Genomic DNA, 25,328 nt, shown 5'->3' on the forward strand with positions numbered 1-25,328 from the left:
TCTGATATCTGGGAACCAATGGTGAACTGGCTAACTCGTTCGGGTGGTGAGGAGAGTGACTGAGGGTGGGAACAGGGAATCCTACAGATGTGAAAGAGGCGGACTGAGGTACAGCCTACAAGTATGAGTGGCAGCCACTGTGGGCTACGGAACATGGGGATAATTAATAGTGTTTGATTATGCTGACATGTGGAAATCTCTCACGAATGTTTATGTTAATTGTTACATAAGAATATACAGTGCTTATCTGCGTAAGTGTACATGATTTGTTCACTGGAACTGTTCGGATTGATCTTCGCTGCCTGCCTCTGGGTTGTTGGCTGAATAGCAGTGTACACTTAAAGGAAACGAATAAAGGTTTTTGAAAACAAAAAAAAAAAAAACACCTCAAGCCGAAGTCCCGGCAGGAGCGCTGGATGAAGCTGCTTTCAGCTCGCCTGTCCTGGTCGGAGTTGTCTCGGCCCCCGGCCTCCTCATCTGCAGCAGGTCCCTCTGGCAGTGGGTTCCATTTGCTGCATCGGTGGCCCTCTGGTTCCCAGGTGCGTCGTTCGCCTCGCTCAGGTAAGTCATGGTGCATGTCACCAAGGTCCTCAACCTCACTTCCTTTTGTTGTGGGGGGCACTAGTTCCTGGAATCCTCCCGACGCACGCACCTGGGAGTCACCCCTCCCTTATCTACCTTATCATGGTGCGGGGGCGACTCAGACCCAAATGGAGGCCTATATCGCGGCCCTGCAGGCCTCCCTTGGGTCCCCTCCTCTCCCTGGGGCGTCCTCGGTGCATCCACTACGTGTGGAGTCACCGGCGGACTCGCCGGCGGGTTCGCCCCCGGCGCCGACTGAGCCCCTTGCCTCTAGGGATGATGTAGATATGGCGTTGTCAGGGCGCGGTCCTGCTGGATCCCCCTGTTCGACCCATAGCACCCCTGCAGCGCCGCATAGCCCAGTGGAGCTCCCTGTGGCGCCACAGGTGGTTGCTGGTGCTAGCAGCCTTGTGTCCAGCACGCCTCAGCCTTCTGGACAGGCGGCCGCCTGTCCAGAGGCTTGGTCGGCACCTGTCAGATGCCGTAGACTTGCCTCCCCAGCTCCGACTCCATTCCCGACTTTGAAGTTGGAGCCTGTTGTGGTTGAGGCTGTGTCGGCGCCATTCCGGCGCCGTAGGCTTGCATCCCCGACGCCGTCCCCTTTTTCGGAAGCGGAGCTTGTCGTGTTTGACGTGTAGTCGGCTCCGGACGAGGCCGACTCAGCGCCGGATGAGGCACAGTCGGCGCCGACCGGGGCAGGGTCAGCGCCAACCGAAGTCACCCTGGTACCGCCCCAACGCTGGATTATTGGCTCCTCTCCGGAGGCTTCCGGGGGGAGTTCGGCGTAGCCTCAATGCCCGGCAACGCCGGATCTGTCCTTGCCTCTTCCCCCCCTTGGAATTTGTGGCCCCAGCAGACTCCCCGCCTCCTCAGGAGCCCCAACAGGACCGTTAATCGTCAATGGGGCTTCCTTCTTTTGGGCATTAGTCATATCCTCATTTCATTGGCCGCTCTTGTTATGAGTATGCAACCCCCTTCGGTCTCCCTGCCAGTTGACCCTCTGTTGGATGTCCTCCACCACAGTTCGGGGAATGTAGATTCGCTTCTTCCCTTCGAAGCCTCTCTTTATGAGGCCCTTTTGGGCACCTCGGCTCTGCCAGCTTCCGGTGATCCGGTGGCTCGTTCTATCTGGCACCGCCACCGTCCTGCTCCACATGATCCAGTTTGCTTATTTGTTTACCCAGATGTTCAGGGTTTTGTCCTGCAAACTGCTTTCCCTTCCTTGCCTCAGTTGCTGCTTCCTCCCTCCCGGGAGTCCAGATGGCTGGAGTCATGGGGCCGTAACATTTTTGCCTCCACTAGCGCAGCTCTTCGATCACTAAATACAGTGTGTGTCTTGGCTCAGGCTACTTCTGCCTTTTGGGACTCTGCCGAGTCTCTTTTATCGGCCACTTCTGAAGGCGCTCATGTTGACCTCCTTCATCTTCTCCGTGACGGCCTTGATCTGGCGTAATTTACAATCCGCTCGGCCCTGGATACCGCAGATTCCTTAGGGCGAGCTATGGCTGGTTCGGTTGCCCTACGGCGCCATGCTTGGTTGCTGGGATGGGGTCTTTATGGAGAATATCCGGGAATGCCTTGTTGACCTACCCTTTGATGAGGTTCTTTTGTTTGATGCCCATGCCGATTCGGCTGCTCAGCGCCTCCTTGCGGGCTTTCGTCCTCCCCCATATGTCTGTATTTCGCAGGTCTTCATTTGGCATGTCTGGGGTGGTTATCCTTTTATTCAGCGTCCACCTGTTGCACTATGCTTTTTTTCGGCTGGCGGTAAGCCTACTGTGGCGGTGTTCCAAAGGTTATTCATGTTCGGTCCTCTGACTATGGTTTGCCCTAAGAGGTGTTCCCCTGTGGTTCTTGGGGATGTGCCATACTCCAAGTGGGGTACCTGTATGTTATTGTATAGCTCTGCTATGCTTCAGGCGGGCATAGAGGCCCCTTTGGGCTATCTACGTCCAATGACGCCATTTTCTTACCGTTGCAGTGTTAAGTGTTGTGCTTTTGGCGCTATCTCCTATACGCCAGGGGTCTCGCCTTGCTTGAGCCTTGCATATGTGCCTCATTCTCCCCTTTTGGAGATTTTCAATCTATTTCAACACGCTTCGAAACGCTTCGAAACGCGGCTACCTTCTGCCACAGGTGCACTTGGTGGGTTCCTCCTACGGCACCCGTAGTTGCGTGGTCGTAGCACGCCCCCTTTTTGCTAGATACATTATATCTACAAATTGTGGTGGGGTATCCCCTTTCTACGTCTTCACCTCTCTTCGCTACTGCGAAATCTGGTCCTATGTCTCCGTGTTTCAAGGAGCAATTTAGTGCTTGTACTTTCTGCACGGCGGTGTCTTTTCTAGTACATTTAAGTGCACTTTGGTGCCTTTTCCTGCATCCTAGGCATTAAGGGTTCCTTGCGTTCCACTCCCTGGGGTGGTCCCCCGTTTCACAGTGCTTCTTTCTTGGTGTTCATATACAAAACAGTCCCACTGTTCCGTGGGGGGGTGGATTTCTCCTCACAGTCTGAGGAAGTGGTCTGGAGATCCGAGGTTCTTCTCAATCAATCAATCAATCAAAACCATTTATATAGCGCACTACTCACCCGGAGGGTCTCAAGGCGCTTGGGAGAGGGGGGTCCGCTACTGCTCGAACAGCCAGGTCTTGAGCTGCTTCCTGAAGGCGAGGTGGTCTTGGGTTAGGCGGAGGTGGATCGGGAGGGAGTTCCAGGTCTTGGCGGCCAGGTAGGAGAAGGATCTTCCTCCTGTGGTGGCTCTTCGGATGCGGGGGACTGCAGCGAGGGCGTGGCTGGTCGATCGAAGCTGGCGAGTGGGAGTGTAGAAGTTGAGGCGGCTGTTGAGGTATCTTGGGCCTTGGTTGTGTAGGGCTTTGTGTGCGTGGGTGAGGAGACGGAAGGTGATTCTCTTGTTGACCGGGAGCCAGTGCAGGTCTCTCAGGTGTTTGGAGATGTGGCTGTGTCGGGGGATGTCGAGGATGAGACTTGCTGAGGCGTTCTGGATACGCTGGAGTCTCTTCTGGAGCTTGGCGGTGGTTCCGGCGTAGAGGGCGTTGCCGTAGTCCAGTCGGCTGGTGACGAGGGCCTGGGTGACCGTCTTCCTGGTCTCGGTGGGAATCCACCGGAAGATCTTACGTAGCATGCGTAGGATGTTGAAGCAGGACGAGGAGACGGCGTTGACTTGTCTGGTCATGGAGAGGGAGGAGTCCAGGATGAAGCCCAGGTTGCCTGCGTGGTCTGTTGGTTTGGGTGCGCTGCCCAGGGCGGGGGGCCACCAGGAGTCGTCCCAGGCGGAGGGCGAGGAGCCCAGGATGAGAACTTCCGTCTTGTCTGAGTTCAGTTTCAGGCGGCTGTTCATCATCCACTCGGCAACGTCTTTCATCCCTTCGTGTAGGTTGGCTCTGGCGGTGGCGGGGTCGTTGGTGAGGGAGAGGATCAGCTGGGTGTCGTCGGCGTAGGAGATGTTGAGGTTGCGTTGGCGTGCGATGGCCGCAAGGGGGCTCATGTAGACATTGAAGAGGGTGGGGCTGAGCGAGGAGCCTTGAGGAACGCCGCAGATTACTTCGGTGGCTTCTGATCTGAACGGGGGTAGGCGGACTCTGTGTCCTTCCGGCGAGGAAGGAGATGATCCATTCTAGTGCCTTCTCCTGGATTCTGACGTTGCTGAGGCGCTGCACTAGGGTGCGGTGGCAGACAGTGTCGAACGCCGCGGAGAGGTCCAGGAGGATGAGGGCCGCTGTTTCCCCGTTGTCCAGCAGGGCTCGGATGTCGTCCGTGGCTGCGATGAGGGCGGTCTCGGTGCTGTGGTTGGCCCGGAAGCCAGACTGCGAGAGGTCGAGGGATCCGTTTGTCTCGAGGAAGGCGGCCAGCTGCTTGTTGACGGTCTTCTCGATGACTTTGGCCGGAAACGGGAGGAGCGAGATGGGACTGTAGTTTTTTAGTTCGGTGGGGTCCGCTGATGGTTTCTTCAGCAGAGCGCTGAGTTTGGCGTGCTTCCAGCTCTCCGGGAAGGTGGCGGTGTCAAAGGAGGTGTTGATGATGTCCCGCAGGTGGACAGCGTTGTTGAAGACGTGGTGAGGGCAGGGGTCGGTTGGAGATCCGGAGTGGATGGAGTTCATCATACGGATGGTGTCTTCGGTGGTGGTCGGGGTCCAGGCGCGGACGGTGGTGGTGGGGGGCATTGGTGCGGTCCTGGGGTGCGTCGGTTGTGTGCTGAAGCTGTTGTGTATGTCTGCGATCTTGTTGTGGAAGTAGGAGGCGAGGGAGTTGCAGAGGTCTTGAGATGGGGTGATGTCGTTGGTTCCGGCGTTGGGGTTGGAGAGCTCTTTGACTATGTTGAAGAGTTTCTTGCTGGTGTGTGCGTTGTTGTCCAGTCGTGCCTTTAATGCAGTTTTCTTGGTGGCGTGGATCAGTTGGTGGTGTTTTCGGGTGGCAAGCTTGAGGGTGGTCATGTTGTCTGGTGTTGGGTCTTTGCGCCATGCTTTCTCGAGGTCTCGGCAGTTCTTCTTGGAGCTCTTGAGTTCGTCGGTGAACCAGGATGCTTTCTTGCTGCCGGGTCTGCTGGGAGGGGTCCTCAGTGGGGCGAGGTCGTCTGCGCAGTTGCTGATCCACTTCGTGAGGTTGTTGGCGGCCTGGCTAGGGTTCGCTGAGCTGGTGGGAGAGTGCTGGCTCAGGGATGCGGCGAGCTGGTCGGCTGTGATCTTGCTCCAGCTCCTGCGAGGAACCTGTTGCTGGTGGTGGTGGGTTGTGGTTCTTCTGAAGCTGAAGTGGACGCAGCTGTGGTCCGTCCAGTGGAGTCCGGTGGCGTGGCTGTAGACGATGTCCTTGCTGGATGAGAAGACGGCGTCGAGCGTGTGTCCGGCGCAGTGGGTGGGGGTGGTCACCAGCTGCTTGAGACCGAGGTTGGCGAGGTTGTCCAGCAGGGTGGTGGTGTTGCGGTCATTGTTGTTCTCCAGGTGGAAGTTGAGGTCCCCGAGGAGGATGTAGTCAGCGGAGGGGAGGGCTTGCGGGCTGATGAAGTCGGCGATGTCTTTGCTGAATTGTGTGCGAGGTCCCAGGGGTCTGTAGATGAGGGTGCCTCTGAGTGTGGTCTTGGGGTCTGTGTGGCAGGTGTTCGGCGGTTGTGAGGGTGTCGTCGGTGTTGGTCGTGATGCGGATGGTGTTCCTGTGGATGATGGCGATGCCTCCTCCCGTCTGGTTGGCGCGGTCCCTCCGGGAGATCTTGTATCCATCTGGGATGGCGATGGCGATGTCGGGTGCTGAGGATGCGTTCATCCAGGTTTCCGTGAGGAAAGCGATGTCTGGAGAAGTGGTGTCGAGGAGGTTCCAGAGTTCGATGGCGTGTCTGTGGACAGTTATTTGTGTTCCTGTTGGCACTTTCGGTGCCTCTGCGGTCACTCTCTTCGGATATGTCTTTTTCACTGGGTGTCACCCTACTCTATGTCCCCTGTGCCTGCGGGACAGCTACTCTGATGTAGGTCGTCCGAAGTGCTGCACTCTGCTTCTCTGTATTTCGTGGGTGAGTTCTTACCTCGGCCTTCAAGCTGTCTGGTTGGGCAGTTCCATGCTCATTTTAGCTTCGCCTCCTTGTTGCCTCCGTAGCTGTCTGCTCTGTGCATGTTTTAGTTGTGGTCCGCTTCAGCATGCCTCCGAGTGATGCTGTTCCCCCCTGCCACTTCTTTTGGTGACTAAGTGTGCACTTGGCGTGTCTTTTGTTCCCACCTGTACTTCTAAGATGTTGCTCAGTTGCCCCAGTATTGGTAACTTTCATAGATTCCCATGCTTTGTATCATTCCCCGTCGTCGGAATAGGAGCCTCGGTAAATAAAAAATACCATAGTAGTAAGCACAAAGTGAAAAAATAGGCCTAGGCCTCATCTCATTTTGTAGCTTATCCACCTCTTTTTGTAAAAGAGACCAAATTCTTGCAATAGCCAATCAGAGCAGCCTCATCCCATAGAACCTTCCTGAGAGAGCCTCAGAGCCTCAGATTTTCTACCGCACGTTGTGCAAGGGAGTCTCCATTGAGCTCTGCTCAATTTTCTTCACTTCTAAGTATATTTCTACAACTTTTTGCCTGTTTTTTCGTCATGTCTGACAAAGAGAAGAAAGCACTTTTTAGAGCCTGTGCTACTTGCTCAAAAAAGAGGTTGTTTGTTGAAGACAAACACGAAGACTGCATATACTGCTTATATCCGGACCATAAGGCCACTGACTGCAAGATTTGCTGAACCTTCTCCACCAAGACCTTGAGGGACAGAGAAGGCCGCCTGCTGACTTGGTTGCAAAAAATGAAGGATCGCAAGGGAGTTCTGTCTTCGGACAGTGAGGGCTCTTCTTCTGTGGTGTCGTCAAGAAGATCAAAGAAGATGGGTAGGTCTTCCCCTTCACCATCTAAAGAGCCCCATGTGAAGGCCTTGCCCGGGACCTCTGATAGGTCTGATAGGCCTGCTTCCCTAAAATCTCCTCACCACGGTGAAAAGGAGAGGCAGGGGCAGCCTGAGGAGTTGCAACCTGCAAAAAAGGCTAAGAAGATCATCTCTGTGACCACCACCTTCAGAGAAAGAAAAAGGGGTGAAAAAGCCTTCATCTACGCCTCAGGACATTGCTTCTGACAAGAAACAGCGTTCGTCAATGGTGAAAACCACAGGTACGTCGACGATTCCTGTCAAGAAAGACTTGTCTAAAAAATTTCGACGATGGCTCCGACGACGGCATCTACACCGTCGACGATGTTTAAGACGCCTGATTCCTGTTCTTCGTCGACGAAGCTGACCTTTTCCACGACGATGACGACGAGGGTAGCGTCGGGGGCGATGACGAGAACGACGTCGACCATGATTCTGACGACGAGTTCGTCGACGATCCACCCATCGTCGACGATAACAATCTCACCGTCGACGACTCAGCTTTCGACGACGAGCACAATCTCTTAGTTGGCGCTTCCGTCGACAAAACAGTCGACGAAGATTCAACCGTTGACGACGATCCCGTCGACGACGACTGGGAAAATCTGCATTTCTCAACGGAAGAGGCGTATAACACCAGAAATTACATCTCCACGGCGGGTTACTCTGTTGCCTCCATCATTATTACTTGATGATGACTCTGAGGAGGAGAATGATAGCAATTACGGGCCAGCCTTTAGCCCATCTGACTTGCAAGTCAAATTACAGGAGGTCAGTTCTGAAGAAGGCGAAACGGAGCAACATCAATATGCTCCGCACGACTATTATGACCAGCAAGAGAGGCCTTGCATGCAGGTTCATTCACAGAGATCTCCACGTCGGTCTCAACAGGAGATGGTAGCGATGCCGTCCTCTCTCATCTCTGACCTGCAATTAATGTTACAGGACTATCGGATGCGGTTTCCTACTCAACAGGAGGTTCAACAAACACGTCCTCCCACACCTCCGCCTCAGTTATCACACTCAATGGCAGACGCCTTGTTGCCTTTAAAGGTGCATGAACCAGAGCCCGTAGAACATCCTCAAGAGGTTGTTGCCATTCGGGATGATGATGATGCCTCATCAGATGCGGATCAGCAGGGGGAACCTGACCAAGATCAGAATATGGACTGGAATCAGGATGGCCTTCAAGATCCAGATGTCACAGGGGCTGATACCGCAACCTCTCCACCAGCTGATATTGGAGGTTTTCACAACCTAATGGAACGAGCGTCCAAGAGATTTGGTCTTCCAATTACCACAGTTCAATCTGACTGTTTTTTGTACGACTTCAAAGAACCATTCCGGAAGTCAGTTCGTTCAATCCCCATCATTGAACATGTTTGGTCGGAAGGAATGAAGGCTATGCAAAATCCAGCCACGGTCCTCCCAGTACTTCCCAGACTGGAGAAAAAGTATAAGGCGCCGGAGGGCCGCCCGGCATGTCTTATAGGTCAACCAAAACCGGACTCGGTTATCTCCCAGGCCGCACAGAGTAAATCCAAAAATCCATCCACGCCGCTAACGACACCACCTGATAAAGAGGGGAGGCGTCTGGACAATGTTGGAAAAAGATTCTCCGCAATGGCCAGCCTCCTTGTTAGGGCGGCTAATGCTCTGGCGATTCTGGGGAGATATGATCGCCAGATGTGGTGTGACGTCTCCCAGTTTGTGGAAGAACTTCAGGATGGGTCTAAGGTCGAGGTCAGGAAAATCTTGATGGAAGGGGAGCGTGCCTCTTCGGAGGTAATTGACTGCGCTATGGATATAGCAACTACGGCCTTCCGAGCGCTAGCAGGTTTGGCTGTTTTAAGATGCCAGTGTTGGCTGCGAGCCATGTGGTTTAGACCGGAAGTACAGAACTAAATTCTGCACCTACCTTATGACGGAGAGATGTTGTTCGGTAAACACGTGGATGACGCCCTACAAGGAATAAAGAAAGATACGGACACGGCTAAGGCCTTGGGAACATTACAATACCGCAAAGTTCCCTTTAAGGGGGCAAGAGGAAGAGGTTTCTCATCCCACAGAGGCGGCAATCAGCACCGCTACTCTTCCTACTCCCAGCCTGGCCAGTCATACAAACCCCAATATTCACCGAGGGGATCTTTCTCTCGCCAGCCGCCGAGAGGACGTCAGGGGCAACAGAGGAGAGACAATACTAAGAGACAATAGCGGCCATGTGGCTCTTTCTACTGTTCCTGTACCCTCGTTAACACCAGTGGGGGGCAGGATTGCCCATTGCCTAAACAGCTGGAGGGTCATAACATCAGACCAGTGGGTCCTGAACATCATCAAGGGAGGACACACGTTGGAGTTTCAAAATCTTCCTCCAACGAGAGCTCCAGACGCCATTACGCCCAAACATCTAGGACTTCTTCGTCTCGAGGCCCACCAACTCTTCATCAAGGGGGCAATAGAGCCTGTACCTCACTCCCAGAAGGGGAAAGGGTTCTATTCCAGGTTCTTCCTGGTTCGGAAAACGAAGGAGACGTGGCGTCCGATTTTAGATCTACGAGAGCTCAACACTTATCTCATAAAGTTGTCCTTCAGGATGGTCACCCTTCAGGACATTCTCCGCCTTCTCAATCCAGGGGACTACATGGCGACCCTAGATTTGGAGCTTGCATATTTCCATGTGCCCATTCATCCAGCTCACAGGCAATATCTTCGATTCACAGTAGGCAAGAGCCATTTCCAATTCAGAGTACTACCTTTTGGTCTCCGGTCCACACCAAGGATCTTTACAAAGGTACTGGCTCCTGTGGCAGCTTTTCTCAGGAAGCAGTCTTTTGAAGTCTTCCCATAACTGGACGATTGGCTGGTAAAGGCTCCTTCGTTCCAAGAAGCATCCCGGGCAGTCACGAGCTGCAGTCACTTGTTCGAGCAGCTGGGCCTTCGGCTCAACAAAGAGAAATCGATTTTGCGCCCCTCCAAGACAGCAAGGTTTTTGGGTGCGATCCTAGACATGGAATGCTGCATGGCTTTCCCTTCGGAAGAGCGCCAGGCCAAACTGATTCTCTCAGCTCGCCTCCTGCAAACAAGAAACTTTCTGTCAGTTCGCCAATACAAATCGCTTCTCGGATCGATCTCATCCTGCATACCATTGATACCACACTGCAGGCTTCTCGGATCAATCTCATCCTGCATACCATTGATACCACACTGCAGGCTTCGAATGCGTCCACTGCAGGAACAGCTGGACAAGCAATGGCTTCAGGTGACAGGCTCCTTCGACGACAAGATAGTGATCACACCGGGAATGCGAAAAGCAAGCAGCTGGTGGTTGCTAAAAGAGAATCTTTCCGTAGGTTTGCCATTCCAACTTCCACCATCTCCCATGGTGTTGACAACATGCTTCCATGGAGGGGTGGGGAGCGGTCGTCCAAGAACTGAAAGTCAGTGGTCATTGGAGCACAGTCCAAGGCAAGTTCCACATCAATCTACTGGAACTTATGGCCATTCGTCTAGCCTTACAGGCTTTCCTTCCAAGGATCCGCAACCGTTCAGTGCTGGTCCATACAGACAACACCACGGCCATGCACTACATAAACAAGCAGGGCGGGACGAGATCTTGCACGCTTTCGAAGGAAGCACAGAGACTTTGGAATTGGGTGATCCAACACAATATCACTCTTTCAGTGGAACATCTTGCGGGCACACTCAATGCCACAGCGGACGCTTTTAGTCGCCAAAAGACTGTCAGCCACGAATAGGAACTGGATCAGACCATTCTGGAGGAACTATTTTCACGTTGGGGGACCCCAACCATCGATCTGTTTGCGACTCCTCAGAATGCCAAATGCCAGTCCTACGCAAGCAGGGATCACCATCAGGGATCCTTGGGGAATGCGCTTTTGATTGCCTGGTACGGCGCATTTGTTTACGCCTTTCCACCTATTCCGCTGATCCCGAGACTGATCCGCAAGCTCAAGGCGGAGCTGTGCAGAATGATTCTGATTGCACCAGCATGGCCCAGGCAGTTTTGGTACACAGAACTTCTTCTTCTCTCCCAAGATCAACCGATTCTCCTGCGGCCTGTTCCATCACTATTAACAATGGCTCACGGGCAGGTTCTGCATCCAGACCTGAGGTCACTCCAATTGACAGCGTGGCTCCTGAGTTCAGAGAGTTCCAGGGTTTGAATCTTTCAGGAGAATGTAGAGACATTTTAGCCCAGGCCTGAGCGCCTAGTACGAATAAAACCTATCGGGCGAAGTGGAAGAGATTCTGCCTTTGGTGTCCGAGACAAGGTCTACATCCATATACTTCTGCACCGCACCAACTCTTGCCTTACATCCTTTCTCTTGCAAAATCTGGATTGGCTCATTCTTCTGTAAAGGTACATCTAGCGGCCATTTCTAGATTTAGACGATCATCATCAGGTCCTTCCCTTTGGTCTGCAAGGATCATTAAACAGTTCCTGAAAGGTTTGTTCAGGGTTTTTCCTCCAGTCCGGCCTCCACCACCAGCCTGGCATCTTAATTTGGTTCTGTCACATCTAATGAAGGCTCCGTTTGAGCCTATTCACAGGGCCGACATGAAGTTTGTATCATGGAAACTGGCTCTTCTCTTGGCCTTGACATCGGCTACAAGAGTTAGTGAGCTCCAGGCTTTCACAATTGAGGAACCCTTTCTACAATTTAAGAATGATGTTCTCATCCTGCGGACAAATCCTAAATTTATTCCAAAGGTCCCCTCAGAATTTCATCTGAATGAGCCGGTGATCTTAAAGTCCTTCTTTCCGCGGCCCTCCACGCCAGCAGAGAGGGCGTTACATTCTTTGGACATTCATAGATGTCTCAAGTTCTAGTTGGAGCGGACAAAACTGTTCAGGAAGTCTTCCCAGCTTTTAGTTTCATACAGTGCTCCGTAAAAGGGTTGTCCAATTTCTAAACCCTGCATTTCCCGCTGGATATCAAGTGCAATCCACTTTTGCCATCGGGAAGCGGGAAAGCCACTTCAGCGAGCAATTCGTGCTCATTCTACGAGGTCAATGGCTTCGTCGGTGGCTCTTTTCTCAGGTGTCCCGATCAAGGACATATGTAGAGCGGCGACATGGAGCAGTGTCCACACCTTCACTCGCCACTACTGCTTGGATTCTTCTGTGAAAGAGGATGCGGCAGTGGGCCAAGCGGTCTTAAGGAACCTTTTCCAATAAGTCGGTGAGCTTTCCTTTCTATCCTGCCTTCCTATATTGCATATTTTGTATTACTTGTTGTTGTTCTGCTTTGTGATGCCAATGTGTATCTGTTTTCTTATCAGGATTATGTATGACATTTACAGATATACAAATGACAAAATATGCTTTCTCTTTATTGCTAGCTATTCTGATACAAAGCATGGGAATCTATGAAAGTTCCAATACTGGGGCAAGAAAACAAGTTACTTACCTGTAACTTTGGTTCCCCAGTATTGGTAACTTTCATAGATTCCCATGCGCCCCCCCTCCTCCCCTGGGAAAGCTCAGCCTTATTGTCCAATGATGTTGCTGTTCACAACGGCTACGAAAATCTGAGGCTCTGAGGCTCTCTCAGGGAGGTTTTATGGGGTGAGGCTGCTCTGATTGGCTATTGCAAGAATTTGGTCTCTTTTACAAAAAGAGGTGGATAAGCTACAAAATGAGATGAGGCCTAGGCCTATTTTTTCACTTTGTGCTTACTACTATGGTATTTTTTATTTACCGAGGCTCCCATTCCGACGACGGGGAATGATACAAAGCATGGAAATCTATGAAAGTTACCAATAATGGGGAACCAAAGTTACAGGTAAGTAACTTGTTTTCTTCCTGCCTCTTGCCCTCCACTTCCTGGATGTGGCCCTTCCGGCCTCCCTTGCGTGGGCTAGCCTGGTAGGCTCTGGTTACATTTCTTCATGTTATCCTCTAGCTTTCGTTGGTGTCCACATACTGCACCATTGAGCTGGGAGTAGTCCTTCTTCCTCCTTCGTTCTGGACTCTCTCTTCTGTTCTGGGATATGGCTAGTGCTGTTTATGCATCTCATACTCATATGGGTGTGGTGTCACCATTCTGGCAGTTTGGGATGCCGTGTCTCGGCTCGATGCTTCATTCACTTTCTGTTGTTGTGTCGAAGACCCTCCTTCCCCTTGGGGTATGGCTGTGGTATCTATTCTAAGTTAAGGAATCTGCGGCTAGATGTCTATATCAGATGTATGAGTTAATTACCTTCTGTAACAATGTATCTGGTAGAGACGTTGTCTAGCCACAGATTCCTTAATGCCCACCCATCCTCCCGTTCTGCGAGGACCTTGCCAGGTGGGCTTCTCCACTTTGCCTCCTTTCAGTTGCCATTGGTTTTCTTACAGGCTGCTCACATGGTTACACCCTTTTTAAAAATTGCCATATGCGGCTGCCTCCCTCCAGGTGGCTTTTTTTCCTGTAAAACAGTGCCTTTTGATTCACCATCATCAGGAGATTCTTCTTCTTCTCCTGTTGCCTTCCCTTTCTCCCCTCCCACATTCTCCGTTGACTTAGAGCTATTGTCTCCTCTGCAGTCGTCTTCTTGGGGACCTGATGGGCTGTGTTTCCGCCTTCCTCTTTCTTTAGGGGAAGTGCTTTTCTTTTCATACCTTCTCGCAGTAGACTGTTGTTCTTCCTGTGCCCCGTCCTTGTTGGCCGGCACAGTCCTACGTGGTAATAACAATCTACCTTTGTCTTTTGAGATATTCTTCCCTTGTTACTCAGCCTGTGGGTAGGGTCCATGCTTCGCTTTGCGGGGTTCTTTGTCAGAGCTTACGCTGCCCTTACTTCTTCACTTATATGGAGACAGTGGCTAATACTGTCTTTTGTGATGGTGTTTTGCACCATTTTGCCTGCTTTCTTTTACAGATTTTCTATCCTTCGCACACTGTTCCCATACTTTCACAGTTTTGTTGGTGGCTCCGCGTTGTGCTGCGGAAAAGTTTCTCAGAAGAAAACTTACGCCAGCGTGCCGGAGTGGACTAATTTTTAAATTAGCTCACTTGCTTCACGTCCATGGATGACGTCAGGGCGGGGTCGTGAGGTGCCGTCCCTGGCCGCAGAGGTGCTTCTGGAAAAATAAATTCTGGATCCAGTCTGACGCCTGGGGATATTGTAAGTTTAGGAATCTGCGGCTAGACAACGTCTCTACCAGATACATCGTTACCGAAGGGTAAGTGACTTGTTTGTTAGGCACTGTTGGTTTGGGTACACAAGGCCGCGGGGCGTCTGGTGCAAGGATGACTTTTGGGGTCGGGGTCTTCTTACAAGCTCCTGGTTGTGTTTAGGGGGGGCCTTCTGGATTTAGGATGCAGGCGTCGGCTGGAGGCAAGTCAGGAGTCACCGGATCTCGGGTCAGGATCGCATGGGGTGACTGCCTTGTGGTGTTTTTCTGCTCGGGCAGGTTTGGTGGGTGCAGAGTGGGCTGGATTCGCTGTCTATGGCTTCTGCCAGAGGTTGCAGTTTAGCAAATCCGGTGTTCACAAGAGAAGCAGTCTTTGGAAGTGAAGGCAGGCAGGTCCTCCAGGGTTTTTGAGGTTGCTGGCTGCAGGACACACTGGGATTTCACAGGAGCAGGTTCAAGGGGAGACAGGCCTGTAGGGCTGAGGCCAATTCAGTGGGTGTCTTCCTCGTGTGAGCTTGCTGCACGGCTGCTACGGTCCTTCTTTTTCTTTTCTTCTTGTCCTTTCTGGATCTGAGGAAGCAAGGTTCAGGGTGCCCCCCTAAATACTAGATTTAGGGGCATTACAGGTAGGTAGAGGGTCCCTTCCCTGGGGTGGGTACACCCCCTATTATGCCACCCTCCAGTGGGAGGGGGCACAAGCCTGTCCCTGGTTGGTTGTGTCCCCCCATCCTGAAGATGGCGGGGACTCGGAGTTGTGCTTCACCGCACCTTCCCCACCTGAGGGATGGAGTAGACAGGGGTGGCCACACCTCTCTTCCTCACTTGTTTTTCCCGCCGGTTCTTCCGCCCAAAGTGGGGGGCAAAACCAGTGGGGACCAGCTGCTGGAAGCAGCAAGCGGTCTGGGGAAGCTTACAAAGGCGGCATGCCTTTGAAGCTTCCACTTCGTGAACCCTGCCCATCCTGGGGGAGGAGACTTGAGACTTGGCACCTCGTTCCATGATGTGCATTGTTTCAGGCGCCCAAGAGCAGCAGGCTCTCGACTCAGGGGTCCAGAAACATGTCTGTTGATGGCCGCCTTAGCAGCCACTCAATCGGGAGACTAGAGGTGGGTTAGTTCTGAGGGGGCATCTCTGAGATGCCCTCTGTGTGCATTTGTTATTAAATCCCACAATGGCAGTAGTGTGGGTTTGATGTGCTGAGAAGTTTGATACCAAACTTTTCAGTTTTCAGTGTACCCATTATGGTGCTGTGGAGTTCTTAATGACAAACTCCCAGCACCATATACTCTTAACGGCAGCACTGCACTTACAATGTCTAAGAATGGACACTGTAGGGGCACAGGGCTCATGCACCTGTACCCTCACCACTGGTATAGTGCACCCAACTAGAGGGGTGACTGATCTATGCCAGGGCAGTGGGTTGTAGGCATGGCACACAGGGATATGTGCCATGTCGCTTTTCACCTTGTTCTGCCCCAAAACACTCTAAGGGTGGCACAATAAGTGCTGCAGCCCTTAGAGGCCTTCTCTGGTCACAGTGCCCTGGGTACCTGTGGTACCATTTGCCAGGGGATGACCTGTGGCCAAAGATGCCAATTGGGTTTGTTTTGGGGAAAGAACACAGGCCCAGGGAACCTGATTGGCAGGGACCCAGAGCACACCAAGTAAAAGTGCATCAGTAGTCTGTCATATAGTGGTGGGCTTACTGCAACAGAAATGCACATTCCTACAAGCGGGACAAGGTATCACGAGTACCAAAACCCCCATTCGTGAGTACCAAAACCCGCATACCCCAAAAACTATCTTTTACCAAACATAAGGCTTCTTTACCACCTCTGCCTTCGTGTCGTGATCGGCACCAGAGCGATGTCTCTGATGCACCGCCCTCAGGCCCGGGACCAAAACAAGTGGTCAAGCCTTCCAGCTTGGGATCGAGTCGAGACAAATCATCTTCAGGCCTGGAACATTCCGCTCTGAAGGACAAATCTGGTTCATAGCCGAAATCCTCAGTTTCAAAACAAAAGTCCACTTTGGAGCTGAAACCTTCCGCTTCCAAGGACCAGTCCAGTTTGGCACCAAAACCGTTGACGCCAAAATCAAAAGAAGATATTTCAGATCCCCTGAAACCAATCTTAGACATTATGAAGGACAGATTGGATCCAAAACAGAAAAAGCTTTACATCAATCCAGACACCGGACATATATTAGCCAAAACTCCTTACAAGAGGAGTCAGCTCAGAGGACACTGTATAGAAGATCCTCCTTAAGAAGAAGGACTTTGCTACAAGTCCTATCCATCCCACTTTGCCATCCACGCCACCATCTTCACCTTTACTAATACTGCCAGGCTCAGATCCATTACACATAAAACCAAAGGGATCTCCTCTCACACAGCCTGATTTAGGAGATGGGGGATGATGATGGTGATGATAATCTTCCTTTACTTACAGATCTGTGGGATGATTATAATATTGTCCACCCATGGATAATGGCCTGGACCTAGGGTGTAAAACCTTCACCTCCAGATGATAATGTATCCTATCTGTAACTAATTTCCGGAGCAGCAGCATATCATGGGCTTACACTGCATTAAGAGGCCTTAGATGATGATTTTTTTATGTGAGACAGTAGGGTTTTCACGGAAAGTTAATCAGAGTCTCCCTATCTTAAAAGGTATGATGAGACATGGATTTAAAAATTTTAAGGACCCTGTTTGTGCACGAATTTTAACACCTAGAGTTGATAAAAAATATATACCATTACCCTCTGATCCAGTTTTTATTAAAGGACAGCTCCCTCTAGATTCCATAGTACTTTCCAACACTCGTAAAAGAGCGAACTCACAGACATCTGGCAATACACCTCCCCAGATAAAAAACTTAGACATATGGACGCATCTGGTAAAAGGGAAGCTGCTAATCACTGGTGCATTGCCAACATGCAGGGCCTATTAGCTAGGTATGACAGGGCACACTGGGATGAGATGGAAGTCTACTTCAGTACCTCCGCAGAAGAGCAAAAGAAAAGCGCACAAGAGCTAGTTCAAGAAGGCAAGCTTATTTCTAACTCCTCTAGTAGATGCGCTCTTGATGCTGCTGTCACTGCAGCAAGAGAAGCTTACACCAGCATTCTCTTAAGTCGGCATGCCTGGCTTCGAATTTCGGGCTTTAAACCAGAACTTTAACAGTCAATTTTAAACATTCCTTTTGACTAACAGCATCTTTTCGGACCTCAGGTTGATGAGGCTTTAGAAAAGATGAAAAAAGACACCTACGTGGCGTAATCCATGGGAGCACTTCAGACTCCTTTAAGCAGAGGCTCCTTTCGTCGCTCATTCTATAGAGCAGGGTCTAAAAGTACATCCTCAGACTCTAACATTTCCTCGTACAAGTCTAACAAGCAACCCTCTTTCGTGTCACCCACAATCCGCTTTTCGTGGCAACAGAAGGGGATTCCAGCTGGGCCAATTCCCGTCCAACCACACAGCCATGCATGCTTCCAGCCTGTGCCTGGACGAGGGTGCGGTACCCACAGACCTTCATGGATGAGGGAGCCAGAGGTCTGGTCACGCCACCATCCCCCTGGCAGCTGCAGCCTCCACACCTAATCTGCCCCTTTACCACCATTGGCAACGAGTTTGGCGGCCGGATTCCCCCTCACCTGCCCCACCGACAGCCCAGACATCAGACAGACCGGGTTTGCAGATTGTCCGAAGGAAATACTCCCTCCCTCTCCTTAGAGAATACCTCTCCTTCCATGCCTCCATCTCCCAACTGCTGACAGAGGATCATCTGTCCCTACTCCACGAGGAAGTCATCTCTCCCTTGGCCAAGGGAGTTGTAGAGAGGGTTCCAGTATTAGGCTGTGGTTGCTATTCCCGCTACTTTCTGGTCCCCAAAAGGGACAAAGGCCTTCATCCTATTCTGGATCTGCGAGCGCTCAACTTCTTCCTCAGAAAGGAGACATTTAAAATGCCCATGTTGGCTCGGGTTGCTTCTACCCTGGACCCAGGAGGCTTGATGGTATTGTTGGGCTTGCATAATGCCTTCTTACATATTCCCGTCTTGCCTGCCCATCGGCTCTACCTGTGGTTTAAGGTAGGCCATGAGCAATTTCAGTTTATCGTGCCTCCTTGTGGCCTTATCAGCGCCCCCCCTTTGGCCTTACCAGTGCCCGCAGGTGTTCACCAAGGTGATGGCTGTGGTTGCAGCTCATCTGCGATGACCAGGGGTGCCAGTCTTCTCCTATCTCGACGACTGTCTGTTGAAGGGCAGCTCTCCCCAGGATGTCGTCTTCCACTTCCAGATTACAGCGACCCTCCTGCACTCGCTGGGATTCACTATCCAAATGCCAAAATCACGCTTGACTCCCTCTCAGACTCTCCCTTTCATTGGAGCTTTCTCTGGACACCGTGCAGTTTCGTTCTTATCCTCCCGTGCGGCAAGTCCAGAATATTCAGGCTATGATGCACATTTTTCACCCTCTATTCTAAATTTTGGTGAGGCAGACCCTGAGGCTGTTGCGAATGTTGGTCTCCTGCATTCTGCTTGTGACACAAGCCCAATGACAAATGTGGGCTCTGGAGTGGCGCTTGAAGTTTCAATGGGCACAGCATCAGGGGATGCTCTCTGACATGCACCAGATTTTGGAGGGAACTGGGAAAGATCTGCAGTGGTGGCTAGCAAACCACGATTGAGCCAGAGGCAGACCCCTCTCCCTTCCTCAACCAGAACCTCACAGTAGTAACAGATTCATCACTCCTGGGCTGGGACGGCCATCTAGGCGAGGTGGAGGTCAAATGACTCTGGTCTCCAGTAGAATCCAGACTCCACCTCAACCTGCTGAAGCTCCTTGCGATCAGACTGGCATTAAAAGCCTTTCTACCTTCTATCAAGGGAAGGCTAGTGCAGGAGTTCATGGACACCACCACTGCCATGGGGTACTGCAACAAACATGACGGTATGGGGTAATGGACCGCCTCTCAATTGGCTCTGCGTCTTTGGACATGGCTGGAACAGCAGGGCATATCCCTGGTGGTTCAACACCGGGCAGGTTACCTGAATGCCAGAACGGACCAACTTAGCCGTCAATGCCTAGTGGATCATGAATGGTGTATCCATCCGGAGGTGACTCGAGGTCTCTTTCAACAGTAGGGGAGAGCCTTTGATAGAGCTGTTTGCCTCCATCGAAAATGAACAATGTCTGCATGTTTGCACACTGGAGTTTCCGAGGCAGCTCTCGCTTGGCGACAGTTTTCATCTCGGGTGCCTCCTGTACACCTTTTCGCCCATACCACTCCTGTCCAGAGTCTCAAGAAGATCAAGATCAACTGGGCCCAAGACATCCTTGTGGTTTTGGAGGACTGGTCACGGAGCCTCTGGTATCCAGAGCTACTCAGCATGGCCAGCGATCCTCCCATCAGGCTGCCCTTTGGGAGGAACTTCTGTCGCCGCAGCAGGGGAGGGCTCTCCACCCAAACCTGTCCACTCGCCGCAGTCCTGCATGGAGAGTGAGTGGTGACAGGTGACAGCTTTCAACCTTTCTCCTGAAATCTGTAATGTCATTGTTGCAGCCAGGCATCCCTACACCAAGGCGGTATATGCCAGCCGTTGAAAGAAATGTATGGCATGGTGTGCAGCAAAGCATATTGATCCCCTTTCTGCCCCTCCCCCCCCCCCTTCCTGAAGTTTTGCTATTCATTCTTTCCTTTGCCCAGCAGGATACTGCTCTGGGCACTCTCAAGGGCTATCTGTCTGCTTTTTTTGCCTTTTCGCTGCTGCCTGACCAGCCTTCATTGTCAAGTCTCCTATTGTACATAGGTTCCTAAAAGGTCTTGTCCATCTCTTCGCTCGTTCTCCATTTATTATGCCTCAGTGCGACCTTAATGTGGTTCTGACTCTTAATGTGTGCTCACTTCAAGCCTCTACATAGTTGTCCACTCAGGCTTCTCACAATCAAAATAGCGTTCCGTGTGGTGATTGTGAGAAGTTGGCCTGATATGCAGTGCTCACTATTCTAGTGATCACTATATATCAGTCCAAACAACCCTTATTGATGATTGGTTGTAAGTCAACCTTATAGACCAGCTATACTAGTAGCATGGATACGAGCAGTCTAAGGCTAAGACTCTAGAGGGCGTGTTAAGCCAGCTGTTTTACCATCACATTACCCCTTGAACACCAAGTGAAAGGACACCACACAAGTTGTTATGAAAATAAACAGATATTTATTTATAACAAGACTACCCTGAACTCTTTATGAGTCAGGGAGCTAAGCACACAACAAAACTCTTAAGAAAATACTTTAAGTCGCACAATTTCACAAATGCCCTAGGGGCACGAAAAACCATATACACAGTAAGTGGAATGCGAACTTGCTAGCAGGTAAGTAGTACTTTTCTAGACTCAGGAATCGCTAGGCCTACAATTCTAAACACTGGGATTAGATGCAGGAGGCCTGTGGACGTCGTGTGCAGAGTGGGAACTCTCACGCGTAAGGCGGGAAAAAGTCTATGGAGGCTAGCAGTTGCAAAGTTACTGTTCTCGGGCGAACCCGACTAGGTGGGTCGAAAACAAGAGTGGATCCGAACACTTAGGGTGTTGGACTATGCTGGAGCACCGGAGTACTCAGGTTACCTAGCCCAGGGGCTGCGGCTGCATAGGGTTGAAGTTGCGTCGGAAACCCTCGTTGAAGATCCAGGAGCCTGAAGAAAGAGTTGCTGGCAGGCGGCCAGTGAAGAAAGTTCGGAGTGATCCAAGCCTGGATCAGGGAAGAAGAAACCTGTAAGCAGAGGGGACCAAGTTCTGAATCACTAGCCAGTGATTTGAGTGGGCACCAGGATGGCACCGGACGAAGTCACCTCAGCCAGGTGAGTGGGCGCTGCTGGGCTCTGCAGTCTCTCGGACCCGGAGGCGTTGTCGGCGACCAGGATGGAGGTGCGAGCTGTCCCACGAAGGTACTTGCTGTCGACGTCGCTGGACCCAGGATTGGGCAACAAGTCTTGGCAAATGCAAGGCCCACGCGGTGGACCTAAAATGGCGTCTTGAGTGGACCAGGAGGGTCCAGGGTGCTCCTCTTTTGGAGGGGAGCAAGGGCTAGTCTGGAGCAACCAGACTAGCAGTAGTTGTCGTCGTGGAGCGTCGTGAGGGGGCCACTAGCCAACGGGCAAGCGACCTGGACAACGCGGTTGGCAGCAAAGAGCAGAAGGGCCCCACGCAGATCTCGTGGATGCAGGGGGGCTGAACTTCGGTGCTGGAGTTGCTCAGGGTCGGGGCTTCTCTTACCCCACAGCACTCAGTCGAGGGTCACTCGGGAGTCGTGCTGGACAAGCGTTGTGCAGTTCTGAAGATGGCCGGTCCCTCGAGGTCTCGTCACACCCACGGATCACAGCTGGGCTGATGATGTAGGTTGAGGTCAGAGGTGCCAGGGAAGCCGGTTCTCGTCGTGCTGGAGCAGTCTTGATCCGAAGGAGAGACTGGCAACAAACCGCGATGCTTGGTTGGTGCCTGCTGCTGCAGGGTGACTACTCCTTAGTCACAAGGGAGAATCTTGGGAAGAGTCTTGAGTTCCTTTCGTGGAAAGTAGTTTCAGGATTCAAAGATGATCTGATTTGGAAGGGGGCCAGTTCCTACCTTTATCCTGCAAAAAGGGGCTGGCACGCGACTAAGTCCTGCCCTATGGGTGGGACCAGGAGGGGGGTGGTTACACCCCTCTCCTTTGGCGGGCTTTCCCCAGGTCAGGGGCTGGAGTGCCCCTGGAACTGGTTCCAGCCGGCCTATGCACAGTGAGCACCGGGGTGCCACTTGCAGTCACCTTCCTCTAAAGCCCTGCCTACCTAGGATACACAAAATCCTGTCTGGGACGGTGCTGGCACCGCCCCTGGCAGGAAACCCTTTGTCCTTGCCTCCTGGGCTGGGAGGACTCCCAGCAGCAGGAGGGCAGACTTGTGTCTCGGTGGCAGCATCCATTTTGTGGAGCTAAGGCTCTGTCTAACTTTAACCGGGGTTACAGGTTACATACATGTCGTGTCCCTCTAGAAGGGTGGAATGCTAACCCCGTCGCCAGAATTGGCGAGGGGTTAGTATTCCAATTCGTATGACACCTTACTCGACATGTTTTGATAAAGCGATACCAGAGTTGGCACATAACCGCGAGGATTATAATGCACTTAAGAGTATATGGTATGCGATATCATGGAAACGGCTACGGGATGGATCCCGAAAGCTGCAGACAGGCTCAGCTCATGCCAGAGCACTATCTCACACGATTCCAAGCACTCTGCCTTCAGGATTGTCAAGGCCTGCCATAGGAGTGACTGATAGGAGATCTGTGTGTCCATTTTAGGGTTAGATATAGGTATACTACATCTAAAGCAAAGGGTGATTACACCACCTTGCCCCAGCTGTCGTGCAGCCAGTTGTGTCAGATTTGGATGGCCAGCCAGGGGTGGCATAATACATGCTGCAGCCCCTGGTAGGTCCTGGGTACACCTATGCCCTGGGTACCTAAGGTACACTGTACAGGGACTGATAAGGTGACTCAGTATCCAATTAGATATGTACCTAGGGTACATGGAATCCATTTTACAGAGAGAGCAGTAGGCCTGGGGTCCTGAATAGCAGGGCCCCAGGTCAACTAAGTCAGAAAACCAGCAAAACACCAGGCAAAAAGTTGGGGGCAACCATAGTCAGAGATCTACCTTCCTACAGTGATTACATCTATCCGTAGAGTGAGTGAGCTGCACGCCTTATCTCCAGCAGCGTTGGGGTAGGTCTTCTGCCATCGACGCAGTCCTTACATGACACTGGAATTTCCACGTGTCTTGACCTGCCGGAAGTTGATGGGGCCAGTCAATAATAGCTTCTAGGTTGGCCATTGCATCTACAGGTACTTCACCTGTAGGTGCACTGTGTGGTATATCAAGGTTAGCAGAACCAGAATACCACTTTTAGTGTAGATTGACAATCTCTCTTAGGTCCTGAAGAATTGCCGCTAGATCTCTCTGACACCCAGGCAAGAAACATGTTGAACACATGAAGCTGAGCGCAACATCCTGAGACATTAGTAGTAGTCGCCACTCTATTTTTAATCAGGTTGGAAGCCAGTTTCATTAAAGTTATTTTGCCTGGACTTCGACTCCCTGTTTTATCCCCGCACAGTCTACTGACCCTCAAGTTAGCACATCTACACTTTTAGGTCCCTCACATCCATGCCACTATACAGCAAGGAATAAAAGATCTCCGCCAAAGAGCCCCTCTTAGGGTGCCCGTCAGGCACTGCAGCAATGACCTGACGAGGAACAGGCCCTATGATCCAGCTGGCTGGGTGTGTGAGGGGCCTAATTCCGAAAGGAAGGGTTCCCCTTTCCCTACTTTCCTAACAGAACAACCTGTTGCTTTTTTGGACCTCTCTCTCCCTTTCTCCTCCTTACCTGCATAGGAACTACATACCTTTTTTGGTTTTGACGTTGACTGGGCATGTATGCTGGACCTAACAAAGCCCATAGTCCCCTTTATTTGGTTTGGTCTCTAGAGTGGCACGGTCAGTAAAAAAACGACATCCTGGAATTCTACTCGTAATGATTGCCAATGGTTCAGACTAACTACAAGCATTCCTTGGACCTTTTGTGGTTTTGGGGTATCTGCATACTTCGGGGATATTCAGTGCTTCATTCTAAAGCAAACAAGATTCACTCTTTGGGAGCTAGTTCATACAAATAATATATTCTGCTCTCATAAATAAGAATGACACTAGAGAGTGTGCTTGAAGGACACAAGATGTCAATTTGTTCCTGACCAGCTCTTCCACATCGCTCGTAGTGCATTTAATTTACATTTGTTTCTATTTTAAGTTTGACACTAATAGGGAATGGCGCCTTGTTATTTTGTTGTAGGACTGCATATGTTTTTACACGTAAGATACAATCTGCTTTTATAGATCTTTATAAATTCAAATGTTAACACATTAAATGGACCTATCATGTCCAGTTTAACTACAGTGCTATGATACTCGTAACCTATATACCCAATTTGTGGAAAAATGGCAAGATTTAAAAACAGTACATTGCTTTTACTTGGCAGATATGCAGCAGTTCTGGCATGGCTGATCCAAGGGGAGGAGGCGATGCTCCTGACGCAGGCCGAACAGCGCTCGATAATAAAACTTCATTACTCAATACAATGCCTCTCCGACCCACACCACGATCAAGAGATTACAACCCTAACAATTATTCTGATAGCATCAGTTCCTTAAATAAATCTGCTTTGAAAGAGGCAATGTTTGATGACGATGCTGAACAGTTTCCAGATGGTAAGTCAGGAATATAATTTGTTCTTGCAATAAGAATGAATTTTATAAAATCTTTGAAGTTCCTTTTTCAAAAATAAATTGTAATTACTTTTATTAAAGTTCCTGTTTTATTACCACCTGAATTGGTTAGTCATATTAAACAATGTTTTGATTTATGTAAGCTCAATAATAAATCAAGTACCAAGGAGTGAGAAATAAGTGCATCTATCGTTCTTCTGTCTCCTCTTCAAAGGTTTGAAGAAGGTTCTGCAAATGAGATCCAGTCTTTCAGTTACTTAAGAATTAGGATTCCGACAAAATTACTTCCACCAGCTTTTTAAAAGCTGCAATTATGGTCAGTTTTTCCTGTGTCACTGTGTAAAATAAAAATAAAAACATTCCTCACCCACAATGCGTTAAATCAGTAGCGGTGGCAGTGTTCTTTATTTTTAATCATTTAGTTTGTAAGTTTAAGTTACATTGTTTCTTTAGCTGTGCATCTAAAGAATATTGGTTCTTTATCACTTTAATTTGTTCGTAAACCACTACTCCCTGAAGAAACATTTCTATACAGTGCAATGTAGTGAACACTTCACCGTCCGTGCACAACAGAGTTTTCTACCAAATCCACTGCTGCGTCCTATTTCTGTCCACCCCCAAACAGTGAAACGCATCTCAAACTCTTCACATAATGTTGCTCCTAAAAATCTTGCACAATTTTGTGTACATTTTATTTTAGCACACAAAATGGTGATGATTCTCGACTGGTGCACCACAGTAATTGCCACTGGCGTAGCTGGGGAGGGGGCGGCCTCCCCTGCTCTTACCTGCAGTCGCTAGCAGCAAAAGTAAGCACCTTCCCCCAAGCTCCTCAATGCGTTTGCTGCAGGGCGGCAAACAGAGAAAACT

At 50.8% G+C, this 25,328-nt stretch overlaps 1 protein-coding gene across 26 annotated transcripts in view; it reads left to right on the top strand.

Moving 5' to 3' along the window:
• Nucleotides 1–25,328, top strand: part of CLASP2 (cytoplasmic linker associated protein 2) — a 2,039,150-nt gene that overhangs the window by 1,819,687 nt on the left and 194,135 nt on the right. For all 26 annotated transcript variants that reach the window (XM_078688301.1, XM_078688302.1, XM_078688307.1 and 23 more), the window contains one exon: nt 24,212–24,440. In XM_078688301.1, coding sequence (XP_078544427.1) covers nt 24,212–24,440 — 229 coding nt within the window. The remainder of the gene's footprint in view (nt 1–24,211; nt 24,441–25,328) is intronic.

Source organism: Lissotriton helveticus, chromosome 4_1 (assembly GCF_964261635.1).
Source record: "Lissotriton helveticus chromosome 4_1, aLisHel1.1, whole genome shotgun sequence".
Classification (NCBI taxonomy): domain Eukaryota; kingdom Metazoa; phylum Chordata; class Amphibia; order Caudata; family Salamandridae; genus Lissotriton; species Lissotriton helveticus.